We start from the raw sequence: 19,208 nt of genomic DNA, 5'->3' as shown, positions 1-19,208 counted from the left end.
ATTCAAAATAAATGCACAAATTGCTAATGCAATTCCATTTGGGCCAAAATGGGAACCCCACGCACAAACGAAACCCATATATGGATATGGAATAGTTTTTATCTTGCTGGATAACAATGGAAAAATACCTATGTATGTATATAAAGCCAAGTATAAATGGATTTGTTTATACTTTATGTTATTTTTTTGTTTTTTTGATAAGAAATGTCACAGAAAACCAAAAAATAAAAATGGTAGCTTTGTTTGACTTATTGTGTGTATGTGTGTGTGTGTGTGTGTGTGTGTGTGGAAAAGCATGTCTCGTATTTCTGTCTCTCTGGGTTTTTGGGGTTCCAATTTGCGATCGTCTTGCAGTTTGACAGGGGTCTAGGTTGGGGGGTTAGTTTAAGGGGCAACCTGAGGCGGGGGCGGGCAGATGGGCATGGTGAACATGACCCGCAAATAAAACTGCTATTCAAGTGGCTGAAAGGCGTGAAAAAGGTCAAAGGCAGCCTGAGGAAAAGAAGCTGTTAAAGACAATTTTGTTTCATTTTTTTCTTTCTTTCTTTTTTTTTTGGCTAGCTTTTCCTCACATTCTTGCTTTTTTTTTTTTGGCTGCTTGGCAAGCGAAAAATGCTGAAAAAGGATTTTCTCCCACTTATGCCCCACGTCCTTTTTTTCGTTTCGAGTCTCGAGAAATGTGGAAATTGGCAGAGCAGCTTTTTATCATATATTTACATTTATTTATTAAACTTTTTTTCCCCGTTTTTATTATTGTTTCTGGCGTTGTTTTTGGGTAATTTTCATAAGTGCCTTTTTGCCAGTTTTATGTAATCTTGGTTCCGTTTCTCGTTTTTTATTTATATTTATATTTATTCGTTTAGTTGGCGTAGCATTTTTCTAATTTTTTGATTGATATATATATGTATTTTGTATGTATCGCTATCTATTTCTTGGGCTGTGTGTTATCTTTTATTTGCTTATCAGCTAATTAAAGTCAATTTTCTAGCTACTTGAGAGCTAAGCGGCAAAAAAAAAAAAAAAAAACACAACAAATTTCATACAAATTAACTCTTTGGCCCCGGCGTTGTTGTTGTTGTTTTTGTTGTTGGTGGTGTTTGGCTGCGTTGAATATTTGCACTTGAAATTCGTTTTTGTTTTCTTTTATTTTTTGTTTTCTTTGAAGACGAGAAAGAGGACAGAACTGACAGACAGTTGGAGTCAAGAGTTGAAGAGTGCAGCGCAATTGCAGAAGCACACTTCAAAATTAGTTAGACGACGACGATTGGATTTTAAGATGATGTTGCTGCCGTTGACGTTGACTTTGCCATTGCCGTTGCTAGTACTGATGATGTTGATGATGATGGTAATGTTGCTGCTGGTGCTGCTGTTGCGATACGTTTGACCGGATGGCGGCAATCGGATGGCATCTGCAGGAAACAGAGTCACAGCAAGCAAAACGAAGGTTGAAAGAAGTACAGAGCTAGAGGACAGAGCCCGACCACGACGACGACGACGACGACGACTACCACCACGGCACGGCACGGTAGCAGTACGGCGGAGACGACGACGACGACGACCGGAGACGGTGACGGACACGGAGACGGAGACAACGAGACAGCGACAGAAGAACCTTTTGGCTTAAACTCTACGAAGCAACTGGAGCAGCGGCAACGGTTGCGGCTACGCAATGCCGACAGCGACAGCGACAGCCACGACGCATCGCATAGAGCCAAAAGACCAACAACAAATAGCTTAACCCATGTGCTTCAAACAGATTCCTTCCACCAATCCCCCAACCCTCCAGAAAATACAACAGCAACAGCGAAAAACCGTAGAGGGGGCCTCTATATGGAGCTTTTCACACACACACAGAGAGAGAGAGAGAGCACCAGAAAAACAGAGAGAGAGCTAGCCGCATTGGAGCTGGCAATTAGCGAAAAGCTTTCACTCTCTCTTTCTCTCTCTCGTTTTTTGGGATTGAAGTGCCGGAAGCATTTTTTGCAAAGAGGCGCGCAATTTGTTTTATCATCATAGAAAATATTACTTAAAAGGAATTTTAGATGATTTCTATGAAATCTCTTACATCTTTCTCTCTCCCATTCTCTCTCACTCTCTGTTTCGCCCACGCATAGTCTAGTCATTGCAAATCTGTGACCCATAAAATCTGTTCACACAACAAACAGAGAACAAAATATTTGTGCTTTTTTTTTATCCAGAGACCAGAGAGGACGATGAACAAGTTAACTATAAAAAAGTGTCACATAAAATTTACATTAAGCAAATGTCAGACAAACGCTAAAAGCAAGTCATATATAATCCAGGATATACGCAAAGAAGGAGAGAGAGAGAGAGAGAGCGTGAGTGAGACGCACTCTAATATGTGTGCGAGAGGACCAAGTTACGCACTCGGTAAAGCGGCAACGGCAACGAGGAAAATCTCATTAAGCCATGCTATGAATTTTAAACATATTTTTGCCACAAGCGAGTGTTAGCGAGGCAAAGCGATTCGAGCCGACAAAACTAGTTTCCAGGCTAACAGCCAATAGTAGAACAGCAAACAGGATATATAGCCAGGCCAACATCATCAGTGCCAGCATCCTTTACACCAAAAAGAGAGACAGAGTGAGAGCGATAATGGACAGAGTCGTTGGCATAAGACTGTTTAGCGTGAGGTAGGACAGCATGAAAACAGAGAGAGCTTTCCACTGAGCTTTCAAAGTCTCGGAAAGCTATAACAGTTTGGCAACTTAACAGGGTTTTTAACCCGCCAAAGACCGTTTGACCAAGGGCAAAAATAAAGAAATACATGTACATGTATATAGGGATTAATATGTAACAAGGACTCACCTTATTATCACTGTCTGTTGTATTGCCTGAACCGAAACTGGCCAATGAGCAACGATCGTGATCGTTCTCGGTTAGCGGCTCATCCAGATCTCTTGAGGATCGTTGCGATGAGCCCGAGTGTTTGGCCGGCGATTTTGGCAATGTTAGCGAGGTGTCCGAGAAGAATGTTTCCTGCATGACTTCACGCAGTTTCTTAACCCAAATCTGTTTCGTTTCCATACTATTCGCCTTGAGGACTATGCGGCAATCGGAGAGCATGGGCGAACGACCCGTCCATACGGCAAATTTCGTCTCATCGCCCTCGATGTGCTCGGTTATGCCCACATCGTTGGTAAGGAGTTTACTTTTAAATATATATTTGACAGCATTCGATTCTTTGACCTCCTTGGCAAAGAGTATATACAATTCGAATAGAAAGACGCGACGTTCGCGTCCCTTGCGTATTATTTGCTTGGTATCCCAAGCCTGGAAGGCATCCTGGAGCACAACTTCGCCCAGTTTGTCCACCGAAACATCACAGTTTTCGAGCAGAGACAGATGCATGGCATCGTTGGCCTTCTTCGGCACATTGAGCATGACCTCGAGACCCTCTTTGATTTCGCCATGGCTCTCCTCGCAGCACGATAGCAGATCCTTGAGCAGCAGCTGATATTTGGTGATGCGTTGCACTGGCTTAATGAGATAGGCGGGCAATGGATGCTCCACTTCGAGGCGGCGTTGCAATTCCTCGAAATAGGTGCCCGCATGTTGCACTAGAAGATTATTCGATGTCGTCTTGTTTTTGCAATAATGCACATACATATCAAACTTGGATGCCCAAGTGACAAAACAATGGCCCACATCCTCGGGCATTGTCTCATATTTCTCTAGCTCTTTGAGGAAAATCTTCTGATGGAAATGATGAATTTCCCGTATATTACCGAAAATCACACTCTCCTGACCAACAAGACCAGCTGGAACGGTATTGCGACCGTTGCGAAACTCTTCGGCAAACGATTTAATGCAAGTGGCCAGATCATTGACATAGGTCCGTTCCGTTTGCATTAGCTCGGCCATAATGAACTCTTTTCGTCTGGCCGATTTGCGTTTCTCTTCGTTGATCTCCTTGCTGACAGCTGACTTAACCGAAGCGCCAGTTAGTTTCGCCTCCAGTGTTGGATCCGAGTGACGATCCGCTGAGTTGGTGCTACCCGAGGTGGAGCTAATCGAACTATTGGCATCGGATGATCCGAGCAGCAGTTGCTGCTGACTCATACCCAAAGATTTCTCCAGCTGCTCACAGTAGCTGTCCATGCGATTACTGAAATCTTTGTATCGCTGATCCACCGATGCCACCCATTGCTTAATATCTGTGGCATGGGCATGACCCTTCTCCACCAGGGTATCGGCCAATTGGATAAGCAATTTGACCCGCTCTCGCGTCTCCTTGGCCGTGCTGCGAAATTCGTTGTGCTCTCTGAGCAGACCTTCTGTCTCCTCTTTGGTGATGCCCACCAGATTCGAGCGAGAGAGAAGATATCCCTCGCCCGTATTGTGTATCCATTCGATGGCCTCTTTGGCACTTTTCTCAAACAGCACAAATTGCTGGCACTGATCCAGACACTTTTTGCGCATTGTCCAATAGTCGAGGACCTGATTCTCCTGAGTCAGCAATTTGTCCAGTTTGCTCTTCACATGGGCCTCACAATTGCCCTTAAATTGATAATATTGCTGCGATCGATTCGCATATTTGAGGAATGTCTCCGCCGTACGTCGAGCCAGTGTGCAAGCCTTGAGGAAGGCTTCCTTTTGCTCCTGATGCTTTGACATATGCTGAATCACACTGGTTTGGACCTTCTCACTGCCGCTGCCACTGCCACCGCCGCCGCACCAATCCTCTTCCCGCTTGTATTCTCGCTCCAGGCTGTCCAGCACGGAGCAGACTTGTTCCGCCGTCTTGAAGAAATTCATTGAGGCCGTGACGAGTTTGTGCCGCTCCTCGGCATAGGTTACCAGCTGTTGCCATTTCTTGGTGACATCATCGCTGATATCACGTATCGATTGTGGATCATAATGATTGGCATTGATCAATGCATCTGCTCGATATTTCACCTGCACGGCCGATGTGTGTGTCTTCTCAATTGCAATCTGTGGAAAGAAGATTAAATAAGACTTCTGCCATCTCACTCACTCCCGTGCAATGGACTTACCTGAAACTGTTCATGACCCTTGCGCAATTGTTCCGCCTCCTGCAGACTTGTGGGCGTAACGAAACTTGCCACCAGCATGGCCTCACCATTACGTATCCAGGATATCACCTGATTGGCATCATTCTGGAACTGACACAATTGCACTGCCTGCTCCAATTTGGCTCGCTTCGCCTCGGACAGCTCCTCCAGGTCGATTTCACGTTCACGCAAAAAGTCCAGAAGGTATTCAATACGAGCCTGGGCCGTATGCGTGGCATCGGCCATCGAAATGAAGCCGGCATTCTCGAAGAGCTGCAGGATATCCTGACCCTGCTGTAACACCTCATAGGTGGCATTCTGTATATCCGTAACGGACTCGTTGTGCAAGCGTATTAGGGACTCGGCCTTTTGGTAATCCCGCGATAGAACCTCATGCTGCAGTTCTTCCGACCAGATTTCCAGCTGCGATGACAGTTCCATGGCATCGCGCTCAAAGTAACGCAAACGCAAAATGAGATCAGCACGAAATTTGCGGGCAGACCAGAGTTCCTCTAGTTCGATTTTCTGTTTGCTCAGCTTCTCCAGAGTGGCCTCCAAGGCGGCCAATGAGCCTGTATTATCGGTATATTCCAGTGAGCGCATCTCCTGGAGGAGGGCTTCACCCTGAGCTATGGTGGTCATGCAACGATTCACAGTGCTCTCTTGCTGATTCCTATACTGTTGCAACAGACGTTCAATCCCCTCGAGATTCTCCTGCGAGAGACGCGTCTCATCCGTACTGACATCCGTACGCAATTGATCGATCCAGGCCGATTCCTCCTTCTCGTGCGTATAGAAGATCACAGCCATTTCGAGGCGACGCCGTCGTTGTTCCACCCTCTCTGCAAAGCTGGCCACCTGCAGTTCGAGTTCCCGGGCCACCGAATATATCTCATTGGGGTCTGCCTCGCCACTGCGAGCCAATTCCTCGGCGGCGGAAAGTAATTTCTCTGCATTGCTATAAGTATTTTGGGCCACATTCTCGAAATGCTCATGGGAATTCTGATAGACTTGGGCCTTGTGCAAATTGCGTCCGATTCCCGTGTTCTTGCGCAAGAATACCTCACCATGATTCTTCAGCCAGTCGAGCACTTGCTTAACATCCTCCTGAAAGAGACGCAATGCCAGGGTCTGATGCAAGCGTATCTTCTCCTGATGCCACTTGGCCTCCAGGGTACGATGATGACCCAAAATCTGATGGATCACAGCCAAAACATGACTTGCCCCCTCACTGTAGTCGGCAGCAGGATTCTGTCGTTCGTATTTATTGAAATTCGCACTATTCTTACGATGATCGGGCACTCCGGGAGGCGGCGGCTGATTACAGACCTGCACCAAATGATCCAATTGATAGAGCAATTTCTTACTCGTCGAATGGACCTCGGTGTAGGCCTGACACATGGCCTCATACAGCGACTGATGCGTTCGTATGGCCGTCTCCAAACTCTGAATGTCCGAGGGTAGGGGCTGTGAGGCCTGACAGGCAGCTGCCCAACTGACCACACTATTGCAATATTGTTCGGCCTTATGATGGAAGAGTACGCTCAACTGCAGCACAGCGGTGCGCTCATCCAACCCGGCTGCGAAATTCTTCCAGGTTCTGTCCAGGCGTTGAGCCAATGTCTTTATATGCTGGGCAGCATAATGTTGACTCTCGATAAGGCGGGAGGCCACAGCCAAAATGCGATCGATATTCACCGAAACGTTCATCGAGGCAACAGCAAATTTCTGATGCTCATCCTGCAGTGACTTGGCCACCGAGTAATTGTGACCAATTTCCACATAGCTCATCTGGAACACATCACGATTGTGTAGAATCCAATCGAACATTTTCTCGCAATCCTGCTCGAACAGACGCCACTGGAAACACTGATCGAGCTTGGCCTTCTTGTGTTGCCACAGCATCAGAAGGCTCTCCTGACCCGTGTGTATGAGGTCAATTTGACGCAAGGCCTTATTAATGGCCGCTGCCATATCCGGATTGGCAGCACGTTGCTGTCCGGCCGATGAAGTACCTGAATCCACACTGGCTGTATCATTGGAAGAGGCAGTGGCCGATCCTGTGGCTGTATTCTGTAAAAGTCAAGTGCAATAATTAGAAAACTATTTTAGTATAGATTCGGAGGCAGCTAACACTCACCTGTCCCGTTGGACATGCTCCACCACCAGCCACCATATTTATTTTGGGCATAAGCTTTGTACATTGGACATCCAAGTCGCCAATGGGCAATTTATTAATCTTTTTACGCATTTCGTTGTGATGATCGATGGCATGCCGAGCCTGTGTTACATCCTCGGCAAAATCGTTGCGATTGAGATCCTCTTGCAGATCGTCAATGCGATCAGCCATATCACCCGCTAGCCAGAAGAAATCCTCAATGGCCATGCGGGCCTCGGTCCATTGCTGATGATCGTATTGCTGCTGTCCCTCAAAATCGCTTGTCAATTGATGCGATTCGGCTATCTTGTGTAGTGCCTCAATCGATATGGTTGTCGTCTCGAATTTATATTTATGCGATGATATCGAGGCTCGTTGCTTTTGCCAAAAATTATCCGGCTTTATGATCACCACATTATGGATATTTGCACTAAAGTGCTCCTGCAGCACTTTTAATATGGTCTTCACATTCGTCGAACAGTTGCCATTACCTCGCATGTCAATGATGACTGTGAAGCCAAGATTCTTGGCCACATCGCTGCCAAAGACAGAATAAAAAAAAAAACAAATCAGAGAATTAGAAGTGAAAGGTGAACCGTTAGACATAATGTTAGAACGACAGAGAAGGAGAGAGAGAGAGAGACAACTTGTTATACACTGAAATTAAATATTTGCCCCAATTAAGTTAAAAATAAACTTCTTCCATTTCGAACCCCTTTTTTTTTGTTTTTGCATCTTAAAATAAACTCCATAAACATTCGATTAAAATGTATAAATTCCTATTTTTAGATGGAATTAAGTGGAGTGTGATCAGTTTGTCTCAATCAATTTTATTTCTTCAAGTGTAGAAGAATATGGCTTAGAGAGAGAGAGAGAGCGAGTAAGAGAGAGACTTTGTCGTGGCCCTAGTACGTGAGTGAGAGTGTCTCTAACTAACTTTGGTTCGTTGCTCTGCTTGGTCTTGGGCTTGGGCCCTGTTTGTCTCTCTCTGTTTACGTCTCTTGCATAAATTATGACATTTTCTATGGCTTTGACACCAATTTCGGTTCATCATCATCATCATATCCAGTTAGCTAGCTAAGGCTAGAGCTTGTCTAGCTCGCTCGTGCCTCTAGTCCGCCGCTCTGATTTGCATTCCATTTGAATTCTAATCACCCGATTAGCTTTTATAAAAATAATAGAATTAAAAAATATATATCTTCACGCTCATTTTAATTTAATTCTTTATTTTTATTTCTGTTTTTGTATATGTAGGTATTTGCCGCTAGTTCTTGAAAGGGATGCAAAAGTTCTGGCACGTTTCTTAAGATAAAAAGATCGTGAGAATTGAACTGAAAATCGGTTAAGGGCGACCACGTCTAAAACGATTTCAATTGCGACAATTTAAAGAGGAAGTTCTTAATACAATGAAAGAGAGTTTGCTTGACAGATTAAAAGAGGAAAGAAAATTAAATCTCCTCTACTTTAGGAATGAAAACTCAACCCGAGTCAAGTAAAAATAGATGATAATACAACTAAAAATTCCCCTTAATCAAACAATTTTCCAATTAAATGATCTTCGCTTTTAAAAACTCGTAAAGTATTCCATTGGAATCTCTTTTATTGGAATGGCATTTCCGTAAAAATATTTCAATGACTAATCAAAAAAAAAAAAAAGCTAAAGGGAAAAAGAAAAGTATTTTATACATTTGATTCTTGTTTATGCCAAAGCTATTTAAAAAAGTAAAGTGAAGGAAAGAAAGCAAAGAGAAAACGAGAGAGAGAGAGAGTGGGAGGGGAAAAGAAGGAAAAATAACAAGAACAATAATAACAAAACGAAAAAAGGGAAATATGTCGCCCGCATTTCGAATCGAAATGAAACGAAACCAAAACAAAAGCCATGCCACACCATATACACACACACACAGGCACACGCACACACCCCGAGAGACACACAGCAATAATCAAAAATCGTTTATTTAACCCATAAATCTGTTGAAAATTAAACAAGCCCAAGTCATACAACAGAGAATCCGCCGAGGCTTTAACTGAGGAAAGAAAGGAACGTGTCTAAAATGCTGAGAACTTTTTGTTTCTCTTCTGCTCCTCCAATTGCCAGGAGGAGAAGGCGGACGAGGAAGCACAACAGCGAAAATTCACAGAATTTGCATTGACGTCGCGAGTGACTTCAGTTTACCAAATTGGCGGAGTCGCCAGACCAAGACAAAGAAAACCAAGATATAAACAAAAAACACAACGCACAAGAAAGGAAAGAAACAACAAACTAAAAAGTAACAACAACAACAAAAAAAAAAAAGAGTGTTTCGCATAAATAAAAATACATTAACTTTCGATGCGACGACGACTTCAAGATGCCCATCATCAAGAGACACGTAGAAAAGGCATTCTTACTCTATAGGAATATAGTTCTTCGATCTAGATCTGGTATAAACAATTTGGAATATAAAGTTTATTTGTCATTTGATCGTTACGTTTCCAAGAATGTTAATTGCATTCGATATGGGGCTCAAAACGATGTGTAAACAAGAAGTAATTTCTCCACCTGGTTACAGGGTATACGGAAAGCAAGTTACCAGGTCCAAAGATAATGTTAATAATGTACCGGGCAATCGGGCTTCCTCTAGAGGCGGAGAGACTGACTCTCTTGTTCTTTTTTCGGTTTTGACGTCGTTGAGAGATAAGACAAGAAGGGTATGAAATGGACTTGGGCAATGACAATGTTGTCGATGCCGTTGATGTCGTCGATGTTTTGTTATCAGTCAACCAAACACACTAAGGTGTCTAGGCTACACACACACACACGCACACACGCATACACATGTGTGTATATGGGCCACCGAGATAGCGACAATGACAATAATTTTTCTTGTTACTTTGCTGATAAGCATGTTTGGCGTGGGAATGCCGGGAATCGCCGCCTCCTCCTCCTTCTCCTCCTCTGCCCCGCCCCCGCCTTGGCTTTAACAATGTTTCGTTTTAGTATTATATATTTGGTTGTGATTCACGTTTAACCGTTGCGCGGCGGCTCATTAGCATTCAAATTATCTATAGAGTTGAGTGGTTTGTGGTGACCCCCCATTTACCCCCCTCTCTAGCCCAAGTAATTTACCCCCAATGAGTTCAGTGAGTTCTTTTTATGATTGGGTAGATTCGTCTTCTTCTTTTGAGTTGCTCCCTTTTGGTTTGTGTCGCAATCTTCGGGTCAGCATCAGCATCATCATCATCATCAACATTATCTTTATCATTTGGAGTTTGTTGCCATTGGCCCAAAGAAATATTTTTCTTTGTACAGAACATACACTTCATGTTTGTGCAGATTGAGTGAATGAATGACTGCATGAATAAATGGCAATAAATTCTTGATGCCAAAGATAATAAATGTCAAACATTTTGAACATTCTCTTTTATGTGTTGGAATTCCTTTTGCTATTAAATGAAATTCAAATGGAAAATAGTATTACTTGACTAGTTCTTTGTTTATCCTGAATAATGTAAGTTTTAATGCATTATTCAATGAATGATTTAATACATGATTTGATTCCTATATCAACTTTCACTTAGGGTCCTTTTTTCGCTAGGATGTTCCCCATTTCGTTGACTTAATGTTCTCCTGGGCTTTCCTTTCAAAGAGTATTCTCAATTCGCTAATATTTAATTAGTTATACTTTCCATAGCTTTCTTTCAGTTTGCCTTTTATACATTATTATTAGTTTTGTATTTCGTTTTTTTGTTGTTTTGTTGTTTTTTTTTTCTTCTTTTATGTTGTTTTGACTCTTGGCCGCACAGCCACATTAAAAATCTTTCGCATTCTTTTCAAGCCCGTTCGAAGCTTCAATTTCTTGTTGATGATGATGATGATGATGCTCCAAAGCCCAGAATGTTGGAGATGCCGGGGCCGGTTTTTTGCGCTTCCATTTCATTCCAATCCGAATTCGATTCTCTCACTTCTCTCGCCTCTCTCTCTCGCTCTCTCTTTCTCTTCTTTTTTAGTGTTATGTGGCCTGAGTTGGCTTTCTTTTGTTGCACAGATTTATGCAACTTTTTTTAGTTTTGTTCTCTGCTGCTGCTGCTGCTAGTTTTATTTTTAATAATGTTTACTTTTATGGAGAGCGCGTTGTTGCTTCTTTTTTTTTGCTTCTTTTCTTTTCTGCTGTTTCTTTTCTTTGCCAATTGTGTGACGTTCCCCTCCACCCCACCACCATCACCTTCTCCACCTCCTCATCTGGCCATAGTTTGCTCTCAATGTCAATGTGTGTGCGCGTCTCTCTTGGCGATGATTCATAAAATATGCGACTGCAGTCGGACGACGTCGGCGACGACGGCGACGATGATGATGACGACTATAACAGGAAAATCAAGTGGAATGCAATGCAGCTGCAGCCGCTGCAGCAGCTGCTGCAGTCGTGTGCGGGTGGTGGGTGACGAGACGGACGGACGGATGGACGAAAGGACGGACAGCCACACCACAGGCGCAGCCAGAAAATGCTGCCAAAATTGCAAATATTGCGAAGCGCCGCAAACAACGTCAGCTGACACACAATGAGCAGCCATTGTGTGTGTGTGTGTGTGGAACTGGGACTGGGGAGACGCAGAGAAACAACTACTTGAAGAACTTTGAACACTCAAGGAACTACACCCTTTCCGCCCCACCCTCAAAACTTCGTCAGCTACTTCTATGCCGCCTTTAGGTGCAGTCTTTTCTTATTAACACAGTGGGTCAAAATATGACTAAAAATACTAAAACAAAACATTTTCTCCATGGGCTTATATATACCCTAGTTGAAGATTAGAGTACACTTTTCGAATAGATAATGATCCACTATGACTGAATTTGATTTCCAGATGTTCGTTTACTATAATCTATCAGAAATGCCTTTTCCAATCTCTCGGTCTTGCGTTTCGATTCCATTATGTCGGCATTTATTATGTGTGAATTTTGGTATGTAAAACTTTACAATTTTTGTATCTTGAAATGTTAACAAATTTAAGCACCTATTTTTGAATGCTTTGCTTAGTAGACTGCTTTACTTTTGAATTGTTTTATTTCATTTTTCAAGCATTTTAAGTTAATTTTTATGTTGAGCCCACTGTGCAATCGATTGGCAATGAAAATTTTTTGCAATCATTTTTAAATATATTTTTCAAAACAAAAAAAAAAAATGAAGGCCACATCTAAACAAATTTGACAGCATCACTTAGAGAAATACAACTAAGAGAGCGAGAGAGAAGAGGGGAAACAAAAACAAAGCAACTTTCCTATTTTTAAATTATTTAGTCAACTGATTTTTGATCCAATTTGGAATTACTCAAATAAATGGGAGCTCTTCCTCCTAAAATTCAATATATATACTGATTCCTAGCATATCAAATATCTTAGATATTAAATGCTTACCTTGGTATGCTTATCAAATAGATAAGTAAACGCCGCAAATCCTCGGGCTTTAATCGATCTCGTTTCGGTGTGGCTGGAAAGCATAATAATGGTCCGCCTCGCCTGTCCCGGCCGCCAGTCAAGAGGACTACCCGCTCCTGGAGCAAAGTGAGTAGATCTCTAGCCCGTTGGCCATCCATTGTGATGATGAGGTTGGTGTCCAATGGTGATCAGATTATAATCAGATGATGATGATGATAATGATGATGAGCTGCTGCTGATCGCCAAATGGAGATGCAGATTCGGCAGATGGAGATGGAGATGATTGGACTAAACCACTTAACTATGCAGAAAGCAGTGCAGCATAACGGATGAATTTTGTTTTGGTTTGTTGTTGTTGTTTATATTTTCTATTTTCCTTTTTTTTTAAACCGTGTTTTTGTTTTGTTTTTCTTTTTTTGCTCCTCTTGCAATAAAAAATTTCACTTAATGTACTATAATATTTGTTGTTGTTGTTTTTGTTACACTTTTGCATGCATTAAAGGTTTTCATTGATTTTCGCAGAAAATTTCTCGCTGGCATTTTCATGGTCACTATAAATACATATATGTGAGTTTGTGTGTGTGTTTGGGTGGGTGGATAAATGGATGAATGGATGGTTAAATGGATAGAAGAGAAAAAATAAAACAAATTAGCAAAATTGAAAAAGACATAGACAGGGGAGAGAGTGTGTGAGAGAGAGGGATAGCGTGAGAGCAAAGTGCGCGCGGGGGTGAGCATTAAAATTTATAATCTTTTTGGTAATAGAATTTCTTTCTTTCTGTCTTTTTCTTTCTTTTTTTTTTATTTTGTTATTTTCCTGTTAGTCAACCCTCAACACACACACACTTAAACACACACACACACAAACACACATGACACAGGCTAAGACAGGATCTCTGGAGCGTGGGCGATGCGGAGAGAGAGAGAATGAGCCAACTAGCGTAAGCGAGATAGATAGACAGAGAGACACACATAGTGATAGGCCGGGAGGGGAGGGTGTCCATTATAGGTGTAGAACTGGGAATAGGATGGATGGTGATTGTCGGCGAGGGAGGGAGCAAAGGGAAGGCGGACGAGTTGTGTCATAAATCAACTGTCGGAGCGTCACGCGACTCAACCGCATAAAAACATAAAAATCTTCTGCATTATATGTATATACATACAAATGCTCTTATTCTTTATTTTTAAAACACACAACAAACATATATGTACACACTAACACACACACACACACACTCATGCATTTTGGTAGAGCAACCAAACAAATGGGAAATTGTATTGTTGTTGTTGTTGCTTGTTGTATTTTGCATTTTGCCGTTTGTCATATGCCTCAATATATATATGCATTTGCATTTCACTTGTTTGATTCATTCAATATATTCTTACAATTGTTGATATTCAAAAAATTTCATTTATTACAATCACATCTTGTTCACAATTCGCATCTATATATGTATATATCTATATTCACTCCGACTCCGCATTCGCATCCCATCATTGTTGCCAGAAACTAAATCGATTTTCCACTAATACTGGCAGCATGCTAGTGCTGCCACTGTGTGCAGACCGCATACTTATCGATAACAAATAGTGGGAGATAAATAACGGGTTTCCCATATAATACATTTTTTAATGCTTTCAAGTGTTTATTGAATTTTATTTTTAAAAAGAACTGGCTTAAAGGTTTTCTGTGCAATAAATATATATATTGTTTTTGCTGCGAAAAAAAATGTACAAAACTATCGATAAGAAATTTGGCTTTTTACCAGCTAAAATATTCGATTAACATGGCATGCTTTTCGATAGATGTGGCAGCACTGCTTAGAGTTGCCAATATCAAAGAAAACTTGGAATTTTTATTTATGTTTCTGTTGGTTCCTATAATTTAACAAAGCGAGTTTAACTAGCTCAAAACCAAATATTATAATGGAGATAAATCGCATGATTAACCAATCGCTACGCCATCAATTGAGCGGTCAGCTGAGTAAATATACAAATGTAATGAAAGGTAAGTTCTTTTTGATAAACACTTATCAGTATCAGTGACGTCACAGCTGCATAATGCCCTCTCATGCGCTCTCTCTGTCTAATCTTATAGGATGGCAGTACCGCTGGTTTACTGTGGACCCCAAGACGGGATTCCTTAGCTATTATCTGTGCGATTCGGCTGCTGTGGGCGATGACATTGCCCCATCACCTCATGTACTGGCCAGTGCCCCAAGGGGTCAAGTCCAACTGGCCGGCGCAGTGGTCTATCCCAGCGATGAGGATTCCCGTACTTTTTCCATAGCCTGTGCTTCCGGGGATACGGTCAAATTGCGAGCAAACGATGCTCGTGCTCGCCAGGAATGGGTCGATGGCCTCCGTGCCGTTGTCGAGAGCCATACCAAGGCCATGGACATAAGTAACTCATCGCCATTGCCACCGCGGGAATTGCTGGCTGCCTCCGATGCCATGGTCTCGGCTCGCCAAGCTTTATTCCTAACCGAGCAGTGGTTAGTGGGCATTCAATGTTTGCCTCTCCATATGTATAGACAGTTTTAATTCTTGCCATGTTTTGTTACTTTCCAGCAATGCATCGCTAGCCCGTGCCATTGAGAACATCGAATGTGCTTCCTTTACGCCCACTGATCCCGATCTTCTGCTACTCAAAGCCATCTCCACCGCCAGCACCCAGTGCCTGCATCAATGCCTTAGTCTATTGCAGCGCCATCAGGAGATTAACCAACCGCCACCGCCCACAAATGAGACCATTCCGATTGCTCCTGTCTTGCTCTAAGCGCCCATTCAGCTTCTTTATGTTGAATTGTTTATTTTGTGATCTAAGTTAAAAGTATTTAAGCAACAATAAATCAGCATTCAAATTGGCATTGAATGATGCCGATATTTTGGAAAATCGAGAAAACCCAATGGAAAATGCTATAAAAAAGAATTTCTCATAGACTCTTTGACGGAACAGAGTTTCCTTTGGACGATAGGCCAAAGAGTTGAAGTATAAGTATCTCTATGTATATAGATTAGATAGAAAAAACAATCTTTGTTTCCCCAATGTATTCCAATATCACATAAGATATAAGCCAGAATCCTTTAAACTTACTGAATTGTCCTTTCTGAATACTTTTTCTGCCTTTTTTCCACCAAGTTAGAAAAAAAAAACAAAAATTTGCATAATTCTTTAGGTTATTTTTCAATTGTTTTTATAAAATACTTTATGTTTTTCTTTTTGGTTTCTGTATTTCTTTTGTTGTTGTTGTTGTTTTTGTTGTTGGGTTAATTAGAACATTCATTTCGACATTTAAAGTTAATTTGAACATAAAGTTTTGCACTAAAGTGAGTGTTTTTTTTTTTCTTGTTTTTCATTTTTTTTCTTGTTTTGATAAAAAAAAAATTCGAGTTGTTTTTTTTTCTTGGACATTTATATATGTATGTTTTTTTTATTTTTTTTTGTTTTTTATTTTTTTTTTTTTTTGTTGCTGGTTATCTTCATTCTCGATTGATGCCAAAAAAAATCGTACAAAGTTTCCAACTCATTTATATTATATTTTACATGCTATACCAGAAATTCTTGTTTATTTTGTTAAGTTTGCTTTCAATTTTTCCATTTTTTTTTTTTAGTTTTATTAATGATTTTTTTGTTTTTTTTTTTTATATATGTGGAACATCAAATTCTATATTTTTTATGTTGTTTTTTTTTTATTTTTGTTTTTTTTTTTCTTCTTGAATTGTGTGTGTGTGAGTTGTAGGGGGAGCGAGGGGAGACAAACATATTTATATATAAATTTATGTATATATAATATGTGATTTATGTATGCTGCTGTATGTTGTTGGGCTATGGCTATTGTTTGCTGTAAATTAATGAGTTTTATTTTTGTGTATTATTTCATATATGTATTATTATTATTTTTTTATATTTTGTGCGCTTCTAAAAAAAAAAAAAAAAAAATGCTTTATAATTTTGTTTTGCCGAAAAGTACGCCTAAAAGTTTGCTTCTTTATTTATTTTAGTTTTACACAAAAAGTTTTCTTTCTTTTTGTTTGTTCTTCAAAACGAAAGTTGCTGCAAATTTTAATCTCGAGGCTCAGGAAAGGATTAAAGGATAAGCAAGCCATTTACGAATCGTACACAAATCGGACAAGATTATATATACCTATGTATACATATATATATTTTTGGGGGGGTAAACCAATTTTTTTTTTCAGAACTTCGGACTTGCTGTAGTAGTAGAATTTATCAGTTTCTACTCAACATAATGAAACCTTTTGGCCAAATCACTTCGTTCCCATATAATCCGATCCTGGCTGGGCTGGGTAAGAGGAAATTCGAATTGTAATTGGTAATGTGAAAAGCAAAAACTCAAAATTAGTTTAGTTAGTTAAAAATTAAGTCTAGAAAAGGCACTTTAGAAGGGAAATCAATAACAAGATCTATAAAGATTAAGATAAGCACTAAAGAATTAAATTAAATTGAAAATATTTTGATTTTTGTTTCTTGTTTGCTTTCTAATTTAAAAATTAAGTACATACATATACATCAGCCTTGCTTTTTCATTTCCACTTTCCTAATTCATAGTTTGTTTATTTTTTTTGTTTTTACTAAATTTTACAACAATTTTCGTTTATATCAAAAAAAAAAGGGAGAAGATTTTCGCTTCTAAATTTTTAATTTTGTCTAAAATTTTGTTTCGATTTTGTATAAATATGTTTAAAAAATTTTTGTAGTTTCTCTTTATTTCATTCTTAAATTGTTTATTTAAGTTTCATTTTTTGTTTCGTTTCGTTTCTTTTTTTGTTTTTTTTTGTGTTTTTGATTTTTTTGAATTTAATTCCGAAAGGCATTTTTTGTGAATGTTTTTTGTTGTTGCATTTTGTTTTTTTTTTTTCTTTTCTTAAGTTTTCTCATTTTTAGACCTAAACTTTAAATTTTTCATTTTAATTTTTTTCTGTTTTTCTTTTTTTTTGTTTTTCTTTTGCAATAAACATTCCAAAAATTATGTTTGTACATATTAAAATTTTTTTTTTCATTACTTTTTCCGTTTAATAAATAAAATTAGGGCACACAAATTTCTTAATTTCAGTTTCATGGTTTTATGGATTTGGAATGTTCTGGGATTTTTAAGTAAATATTTTTTTAGTTTTTTAGATTTTTTTTTTTGGTTTTCTTAAAATTAAAGAGATCGCTATGTATTTTTTTCTGGTTAAAATTATAAACTATAACATAATAATACTTTGATTTTTATTTTATTTTAATTTTTATGTTTTGTATAAATTTATTTTGATTGTTTGAAAAAAAAAATTGTATTTATGTGGAAGTTGAAACTAGAGAAAATTCGGATAAGAAAATTTCTTCACATTTCTGTGGGCAATTTTCCAGTGTTTTTTGTTTTGTTTTGTTTCTTTCTGTTTTCCATTAGTTTGTATTTTTTTTTTTTTTTGATTTTACTCGCCGCTGGTGGTGGTTATGGGTTCTACCTTGATGCCGCTGGCATCGCCACCGGATCCGGATGTGCCACTTGTTGCAGCTGCCACAGCTGCTGCTGCCGCTGCCGCCGCCGCCGCTGCTGCTGCTGCTGCTGCCGCCGTGGTGGTGGCCGATGATGAAGAGGAAACACTTGCTGCCCCTCCGCCGCCAGCTCCAACCAACTCGGCCAGGTCATCGGCAAAGAGACGCGAGGGCGAATAATCCCTTTTGTAGCTGCTCATCTCGAGACCCAAGTCGGTTAGAGGTGAATGGAGGCGAGGCGTTTCACTTCGCATGGGACTACCTTTGGTCTTGGGTTTGTCCAGTTGCTGGTGAAACTGTTGCTGCTGCTGTTGCTGCTGGGAGGAGGAGGAGGAGGCGACATTGGCCGCTGGCATGGAACTGGCACCGAAACCGCTCGATTTGTGCGTTAGCCCATGATGAGCTGCCGCTTGTTGATGTTGCTGTTGCTGCTGTTGTTGTTGCTGTTGCTGTTGTTGCTGCAGGGCTTGATGATGCTGCTGCTGCAATTGCTGGAGATGATGCTGATGCTGTTGCTGCTGCTGCTGCTGTTGCTGCTGTTGCTGGTGACTGATCAGAGCTTGGGCTGCTGCCGGATCGCCACGATGCAGAGCAACGGCCATGCTGGGCGGCAGATTCGGCATAAGACCGGCGGGACCGCAGGGCGATGAGGGTGGCGCATGCCTGGGGCCCGAGCCACTGCTCAGTGCTGGCGAAATGCTGCTCCCTCTACCCAACACCGGACCACTGCCAGCCAGATGTGGTGGCAAATTGAAGAGCCCTGGTGGCGGTCCCGCTTCCCCATGCTGATGCTGCTGCTGCACTGCAGCGGCCATCTGCATCTGCTGGCGTATATTGTGGGCCACAGCGGCGACAGCAGCTGCCGTCTCCTGTGACATTTGGCCCTGATCCGGCCCGGGTCCGCCGACAACCGACGGACCGCCTCCCACTCCCACACCAACTCCAGCTCCGCCGCCACCCATGCCATTGGAACAAGCCAGAGCTGCGGCGCTAGCAGCTCCCGGATAGCTTAAGCTCATGTCCTGCAAGGGAAATACGGGCTAACCCGTTCGGATGCTTAGTTGCTAGTCACAAATTGCCAAAGTTAAATCAACCGAAAAG

At 41.1% G+C, this 19,208-nt stretch overlaps 3 protein-coding genes across 6 annotated transcripts in view; 1 reads left to right on the top strand and 2 right to left on the bottom strand.

Moving 5' to 3' along the window:
* Positions 1-12,977, bottom strand: part of LOC6639249 (triple functional domain protein) — a 42,556-nt gene extending 29,579 nt beyond the window's left edge. The window contains exons 1-4 of the mRNA XM_002062013.4: positions 12,587-12,977; positions 7,177-7,732; positions 5,019-7,109; positions 2,830-4,956 (exon numbers count right to left, since the gene is read on the bottom strand). Coding sequence (XP_002062049.2) covers positions 2,830-4,956; positions 5,019-7,109; positions 7,177-7,732; positions 12,587-12,765 — 4,953 coding nt within the window. The 5' untranslated portion in view covers positions 12,766-12,977. The remainder of the gene's footprint in view (positions 1-2,829; positions 4,957-5,018; positions 7,110-7,176; positions 7,733-12,586) is intronic.
* A 1,465-nt stretch (positions 12,978-14,442) lies between these two features.
* On the top strand, positions 14,443-15,517 carry LOC6639250 (oxysterol-binding protein-related protein 11). The gene is made up of 3 exons (XM_002062014.4): positions 14,443-14,615; positions 14,706-15,102; positions 15,179-15,517. Exons 1-3 carry the CDS (start codon positions 14,534-14,536, stop codon positions 15,384-15,386), a joined length of 687 nt encoding a protein of 228 aa, XP_002062050.1. The 5' UTR covers positions 14,443-14,533; the 3' UTR covers positions 15,387-15,517.
* A 2,507-nt stretch (positions 15,518-18,024) lies between these two features.
* The window catches only part of LOC6639251 (protein bric-a-brac 1), an 87,449-nt gene continuing 86,265 nt past the window's right edge, over positions 18,025-19,208 (bottom strand). For 2 of the 4 annotated variants that reach the window (XM_023181699.2, XM_023181700.2), the window contains exon 4: positions 18,025-19,147. In XM_023181699.2, coding sequence (XP_023037467.1) covers positions 18,044-19,147 — 1,104 coding nt within the window. In that variant the 3' untranslated portion in view covers positions 18,025-18,043. The remainder of the gene's footprint in view (positions 19,148-19,208) is intronic. The other 2 variants (XM_023181701.2, XM_023181702.2) reach the window with 1 other exon arrangement.

This window comes from Drosophila willistoni, assembly GCF_018902025.1.
Source record: "Drosophila willistoni isolate 14030-0811.24 chromosome XR unlocalized genomic scaffold, UCI_dwil_1.1 Seg144, whole genome shotgun sequence".
NCBI lineage: Eukaryota > Metazoa > Arthropoda > Insecta > Diptera > Drosophilidae > Drosophila > Drosophila willistoni.
Note: the sequence above shows the minus strand (reverse complement) of the source record. Positions and strands in the feature narration are given on the sequence as shown.